The sequence below is a fragment of the Oncorhynchus mykiss genome, chromosome 17 (genome assembly GCF_057628025.1).
Source record: "Oncorhynchus mykiss isolate SJ-2025 chromosome 17, ASM5762802v1, whole genome shotgun sequence".
Classification (NCBI taxonomy): Eukaryota; Metazoa; Chordata; class Actinopteri; order Salmoniformes; family Salmonidae; genus Oncorhynchus; species Oncorhynchus mykiss.
In genome coordinates this window covers 15,897,191-15,904,632 of record NC_143038.1, presented here as the reverse complement: position 1 = coordinate 15,904,632, position 7,442 = coordinate 15,897,191, and the positions used below count along the sequence as shown (strand labels likewise).

At 40.8% G+C, this 7,442-nt stretch overlaps 1 protein-coding gene across 1 annotated transcript; it reads right to left on the bottom strand.

Moving 5' to 3' along the window:
- Positions 1-591: 591 nt before the first annotated feature.
- LOC110493783 (4-galactosyl-N-acetylglucosaminide 3-alpha-L-fucosyltransferase 9) lies at positions 592-5,737 on the bottom strand. Its single transcript, XM_021568260.3, has 2 exons — positions 5,428-5,737; positions 592-1,891 (listed from the first exon to the last, which is right to left on the bottom strand). Exon 2 carries the CDS (start codon positions 1,881-1,883, stop codon positions 762-764), a length of 1,122 nt encoding a protein of 373 aa, XP_021423935.3. The 5' UTR covers positions 1,884-1,891; positions 5,428-5,737; the 3' UTR covers positions 592-761.
- Between the last annotated feature and the right edge of the window lie 1,705 nt (positions 5,738-7,442).

The window sequence follows — 7,442 nt, the reverse complement described above, 5'->3', positions numbered from 1 at the left end:
ACCGGGGCCTCCCACTCCTCTTTCTATTCTGGTTAGAGTCAGTTTGCGCTGTTCTGTGAAGGGTGTAGGACACAGCGTTGTACGAGATCGTCTGTTTTTTTTTTTAACAATTTCTCACATGGAATAGCCTTAATTTCTCAGAACAAGAATAGACTGATGCGCTTAAGAAGAACGTTTTGTTTCTGGCCATTTTGAGCCTGTAATTGAACCCACAAATGCTGATGCTCCAGATACTCAACTAGTCTAAAGGACAGTTTTATTACTTCTTTAGTCAGAACAACAGTTTTCAGCTGTGCTCACATAATTTTACGTAATTTTATCTGTGGCCAATGACCTTGAGCCTTCTTGGAAGGGCATTTCTAATGTAACTATATATAGCAGGACACAAAGGGCTAGAATTTTCTATGCCTATCCTTACTAAGGACTTAGACTTCACGGTGACTTAGTGTCCCCATGAGTGACAGAACACTGAGCCAATCACGGTGCAACGCTCCTATTTTCTGCTGGCTTGCCCCACCCCCACAGAAAGCACTGAGCTAGGATGAAACACCTGCATTTTGGAGCTGCCTTACTCAAGAAAACAAATGAGACCTTGTTTTTATGCAGCTTTATTAACTCAATATATTTTTTACATTGTTTGCAAATTGACATGGGACACGTATTAATGGCCAAAAAAACAGGCAAGCCCATATTTTTTGGGGGTTGCTGAAAATGTGGGGCTCAAAACACCAATATTTGTAGAGATCATTGTAAGTTCCTTATTAACCAAAATACCATTTGTAAAGATTGTGAACAACTCTGTACTCCTTATGTGTTCCCACATGGTCACAGGCATAACAAATAGCATGGGTGAACTCTTGATACTGTTGAATTAGATGGCGCTGAGCAGAAAAGTGTTCACGCCAATGAAAGTAGTGCAGATATGACTCATCATCCTTGTCTAACTTCAGGAGGAATTCTGCCAGGGCTTTCACATCTGGAAAGTCATTAACATGGATGAAGGAATCTCCTGGGACAAAGTCCTCATAGTTTTGTCTAGGTGGGCCCAATACTACTGGTACAGTTCCTGCTGCAAGTGGTCCGTTTAGCTTCTCAGTGATATAGTCTCTGTGAACTGAGTTCTCAAAGGAAAGGTAAAACTTACAGCTGGAGATGGTATCGTAGTAGTCCTCATAGTTCAAGAAACGGCCAAAGGCCTTGCCAAAGACTTCCACCTTAACGTGTTTGACAAGTTCTCTGTAATAGCTATACCTTTGGCCTGATCCAGTGGCAGGATTAGTGTTACTCACAATCCAGCAAACTAATTTATCTTTTTTTGGCAGCACAAAATCCTCCCCCTGGCCTTTTCTTGCGGTCAAGCGCCAACGAATAGGGATGTCTGCGTCCTGCCTGTAACTCAAGGTCAAATTGAAAAGGTTCTCTAGACCAGATAGCCTGTTTGTGTTTGTAGGGGATTCAACATGGAACCAGATCCACTTCTGGAATGGTGGCCTGGGTGATCGAGGCAAGTTGGATAAATCTTGCTTGATGGATTTGTGAAAGATGAGCACCCCGTCTGCCTTGTTGTATATTGACCTGTCATCAGTCAGGAGACAGCTATCAATGTTGAAGAGAGTGGCGCAATCGCTTAAGTCAAACCTGTAGTGTTCAGGCCAGAACCACAACAACATAATGGGCTTGTCTGGTAGGGTCTTAGCCAAGGAGCTGTTGTGCTGTCCTTGGGGTCTCTCTGAGTACTGCGGTGGGAAAGCAGGCAGGGGAGGGCAGAACAGAGATGGTGCCGAGCTGTAATGCATTAAAAACAGCACCACAAATCCTCCTAAACTGATAATCGATACCAGAATGACACGTAGAACTCCAGTTAGGTAAATGCTAGACATCATTTTTGCTCCTGTAAAGAGAGAACATCTATCATTAGGAACTTGAATGATTGTAACAATGGGAGAAAGTCGTAGTAGTTTGCTCTCATCCTGTACCCATAAAAACAACTTTTTCATAATACCAATAATAAGCATGTAAACAAAGAGCTATTAAGGCTGAAAGTGTTTCAGTCCACGAATCAGATGTCTTCTATTTCTAATAGGAAACATGCACATGTCTCGCTCTTTCAGTACATACCTTGCCACATCAGGAATCAATTTCTATGTAATTAGTGAATCATTAACATTTGCTATCTGCAGTTCCTGTTGCGACTACAGTTGAAGTCAGAAGTTCACATACATTTAGGTTAGAGTCATTAAAACGTATTGTTTTTCAACCGCTACACAAATTTCTTGCTAAAACTATAGTTTATTAACAAGTCGATTAGGACATCTACTTTGTGCATGACAATTTTTTCAACAATTGTTTACAGATTATTTCACTGTATCACAATTCCAGTGGGTCAGAAGTTTACATACACTAAGTTGACTGTGCATTTAAACAGCTTGGAAAATTCCAGAAAATGTCATGGCTTTAGAAGCTTCTGAAAGGCTAATTGACATAATTTGAGTCAATTGGAGGTTTACCTGTGGATGTATTTCAAGGACTACCTGACACGTTCTGTCTCCTAGAGATGAATGTACTTTGGGTACGAAAAGTGCAAATCAATCACAGATCAACAGCAAAGGACCGTGTGAAGAGGCAGGAGGAAACAGGTACAAGAGTATCTGTATCCACAGTAAAACGAGTCCTATATCGACATAACCTGAAAGGCCGCTCAGCAAGGAAGAAGTCACTACTCCAAGACCACCATAAAAAAGCCAGACTACGGTTTGCAACTGCACATGGAGACAAAGATTGTACTTTTTGGAGAAATGTCTTCTAGTCTGATGAAACAAATAGAACTGTTTGGCCATAATGACCATTGCTATGTTTGGAGGAACAAGGGGAGGCTTGCAAGCCGAAGAACACCATCCCAACTGTGAAGCATGGGGAATGCAGCATCATGTTGTGGGGGTGCTTCGTTGCAGGAGGGATTGGTGCACTTCACAAAATAGATGGCTTCGTGAGGAAGGGAAATTATGTGGCTATATTAAAGCAACATTAAGACATCAGTCAGGAAGTTAAAGCTTGGTTGCAAATGGGTCTTCCAAATGGACAATGACCCCAAGCATACTTCCAAAGTTGTGGCAAAATGGCTTAAGGACAACAAAGTCAAGGTATTGGAGTGATCATCACAAAACCCTGACCTCAATCCCATAGAAAATGTGTGGGCAGAACTGAAAAAGCTTGTGCGAGCAAGGAGGCATGCAAACCTGACTCAGTTACACCAGCTCTGTCAGGAGGAATGGGCCAAAATTCACCCAACTTATTGTGGGAAGCTACCCGAAACGTTTTACTGTGGATATACAGTGCCTTGCGAAAGTATTCAGCCCCCTTGAACTTTGCGACCTTTTGCCACATTTCAGGCTTCAAACATAAATATATAAAACCGTATTTTTTTTGTGAATAATCAACAACAAGTGGGACACAATCATGAAGTGGAACGACATTTATTGGATATTTCAAACTTTTTTAACAAATCAAAAACTGAAAAATTGGGCGTGCAAAATTATTCAGCCCCCTTAAGTTAATACTTTGTAGCGCCACCTTTTGCTGCGATTACAGCTGTAAGTGGCTTGGGGTATGTCTCTATCAGTTTTGCACATCGAGAGACTGACATTTTTTCCCATTCCTCCTTGCAAAACAGCTCGAGCTCAGTGAGGTTGGATGGAGAGCATTTGTGAACAGCAGTTTTCAGTTCTTTCCACAGATTCTCGATTGGATTCAGGTCTGGACTTTGACTTGGCCATTCTAACACCTGGATATGTTTATTTTTGAACCATTCCATTGTAGATTTTGCTTTATGTTTTGGATCATTGTCTTGTTGGAAGACAAATCTCCGTCCCATGATGCTCTCTGCGCTTTTAACGGACCTCTGAGACTATCACAGTGCAGGTGCATTTATACGGAGACTTGATTACACACAGGTGGATTGTATTTATCATCATTAGTCATTTAGGTCAACATTGGATCATTCAGAGATCCTCACTGAACTTCTGGAGAGAGTTTGCTGCACTGAAAGTAGGGCTGAATAATTTTGCACGCCCAATTTTTCAGTTTTTGATTTGTTAAAAAAGTTTGAAATATCCAATAAATGTCATTCCACTTCATGATTGTGTCCCACTTGTTGTTGATTCTTCACAAAAAAATACAGTTTTATATCTTTATGTTTGAAGCCTGAAATGTGGAAAAAGGTCGCAAAGTTCAAGGGGGCCGGATACTTTCGCAAGGCACTGTAGATACTTTTGTACCCGTTTCCTCCAGCATCTTCACAAGGTCCTTTGCTGTTGTTCTGGGATTGATTTGCACCTTTGTCACCAAAGTACATTCATGTCTAGGAGACAGAACGCGTCTCCTTCCTGAGCGGTATGACGACTGCGTGGTCCCATGGTGTTTGTACTTGTGTACTATTGTTTGTACAGATGAATGTGGTACCTTCAGGCATTTGGAAATTGTTCCCAAGGATGAACCAGACTTGTGGAGGTCTACAATTGTCTTTTCTGAGATCTTGGCTGATTTATTTAAATTTTCCCCATGATGTCAAAAAGAGGCACTGAGTTAAAGTAGGCCTTGAAATACAGCCACAGGTTCACCTCCAATTGACTGAAATTATGTAAATGAGCCTATCAGATGCTTCTAAAGCCATGACATAATTTTCTGGATTTTTCCAAGCTGTTTAAAGACAGTCAACTTAGTGTATGTAAACTTCTGACCCACTGGAATTGTGATACAGTGAAATAATCTGCCTGTAAGCAATTACTTGTCATGCACAAAGTAGGTGTCCTAACAGACTTGCCAAAACTATAGTTTGTTAACAAGAAATTTGTGGAGTGGTTGAAAAATGAATTTTAATGACTCCAACCTAAAAGTATGTAAACTTCCGACTTCAACTGTACATTTTTATTTCAAAATGTTAGGAGAGATGATAAGTGATCCACCCCTTTGCTTGACAGACTTGCTTCTCTGCTTTTTGTCAATGTCATCTGGTGACGGTTGGAATGCATTATTGACTCTTCTATTTTAAAGAGAAGAAAATGAACTGCTTCAACCTAGTCATCTGGCAGTAGTTTACCTGCCATACACCTTTCATGTGGAGTTTATTTTAGTGTATTGGTATTCCAGCATTTGTACAGGTTCTTAACAGTCATTAAAACGTATTGTGCCGTTACAGGAAAAAATCTAAATGCTGTAACTAAATATCTTTATTTTATTAGCAATCTGTATAGCCAATATAGAAAACGCCCATTTATAAAAGTGAATCCTGTAAGACAATTGACATTCATCTTAATTATTATTTTAGCATTCAAAACTGCACTCAACGAGGCACTAAATTATAAAGCCTGGGTTATAGAATTAGTCGTAATCGTAGTCCTAAAATATTTTGAAAAGGAAAGATAGTCTCACCGGTCAAGAGGTTTGTACTCGTGCTGTATTCAGAACGGCTGCTGACGTCATTCCTACACTCTATGAGAATTGTGCTGTCGATCTTCTCTATTTATCATTAGTTCAATACAGTTATAAGAAACAGTGATCATTTGGTTTAATTTATTCTCAAACTATATCGAAGGGGGAAGAAATAACCCTTCTGGCCACCCTAACAGCAAGAACAGAAAGCATTGGGCGGGTTTGTTTTGCGTTTCCGTGGGTGACTGTTTCAATTAAATGGTCTAAAATGTACAAACACTGGCGGTGGAAAATGAACTCGCCCATTCTCTTCAAGGGAAAATGGGTGGGGCGTGGGGAGCACGGGCTAGGTAAATGTTACTTTTCAGCCACAGATAAAACAGTGACGTCAGAACCTGTCAACCTGGTCATTGGCGCCACCTGGAGGCAAATACAGAGTAAATATAAAACAAACAAATACAGGGCAAACATAACTCCAAATGACTAAACAAATGCAAAAACCATAGTAAAATTAATCCAAGGTGGTCAGTTGCACCTCGTCAAGGTGGTTGGCTGAGCGTCTTCTACTCCTCTCTGACCTTGCTGAAGCATCTTTGTTTGAAAACACAATCAATCCCTTACTTTCCACACTTTATTAAAATCAACAGAGCTACTGGCTCAACCAAAGTACCACTTAAAAGGTTGTGGACATCATTATAATAACATGCTAAACAGACAGGTTGAATAAACTCATCCTATATTGTCAGGAGGTGCGGTGTGGCCTTGAGGTACCTCCTCCATGTGTCTATCTTGCTGTGCCAAAGATGAGAACAAAGCATGTCAGGTGTGAGGCTAAAGTGCACCTGAAAGGTCAAAGTACAACATTCTGAAACCATTTAGGCCACCAGATGTGGCAAAGTGGACTAGTCTGACAAGGTGATAGTCATAAGACAGTTTCCAATGACAGAAATGTATTGCGAGTGGAAACTTGAACATTTTAAGCAGTCTGTGCACTTCTGGCACACGTTTCCCGTGAACACTGGCTTTACCTGCTTCAGTTACAGTTTTAGTCAGTGGCCAAGCAGGCTACTGTGGCTATTTGGGCATAATGTAGGCCTATCAGAATTGTTTACCAACAAAACCAATGGAACAAATGCACCTCATAACATTTTACCATGGAAATAGCTATTGATTTCTATGATATAGCGCTTAGAGTGAGTTGTGTGGGAGTATACAGCTGGTTATTGCCCTCGCTAGAAGCATGTATTTCAGACATAAGGAAGTGGATGGCTGCAAACTTTCTACTTTTAAATTCGGACAAAACAGAGATGCTTGTTCTAGGTCCCAAGAAACAAAGAGATCTTCTGTTGAATCTGACAATTAATCTTAATGTTTGTACAGTAGTCTCAAATAAAACGGCGAAGGACCTCGGCGTTACTCTGGACCCTGATCTCTCTTTTGAAGAACATATCAAGACCATTTCAAGGGCAGCTTTTTTCCATCTACGTAACATTGCAAAAAATCAAACTTTGTCCAAAAATGATGCAGAAAAATGTATCTATGCTTTTGTCACTTCTAGGTTAGACTACTGCAATGCTCTGCTTTCCGGCTACCCGGATAAAGCACTAAAGAAACTTCAGTTAGTGCTAAATACGGCTGCTAGAATCCTGACTAGAACCAAAAAATGTGATCATATTACTCCAGTGCTAGCCTCCCTACACTGGCTTCCTGTCAAGGCAAGTGCTGATTAAGGTTTTACTGCTAACCTACAAAGCATTACATGGGCTTGCTCCTACCTATCTCTCTGATTTGGTCCTGCCGTACATACCTACACGTACGCTACGCTCACAAGACGCAGGCCTCCTAATTGTCCCTAGAATTTCTAAGCAAACACCTGGAGGCAGGGCTTTCTCCTATAGAGCTCCATTTTTATGGAATGGTCTGCCTACCCATGTAAGAGACGCAAACTCGGTCTCAACCTTTAAGTCTTTACTGAAGACTCATCTCTTCAGTGGGTCATATGATTGAGTGTAGTC

What these genes read in the sequence shown, in the direction of transcription:
- LOC110493783 (XM_021568260.3), bottom strand. Translation starts at nt 1,883, where the DNA reads ATGATGTCTAGCATTTACCTAACTGGAGTTCTACGTGTCATTCTGGTA.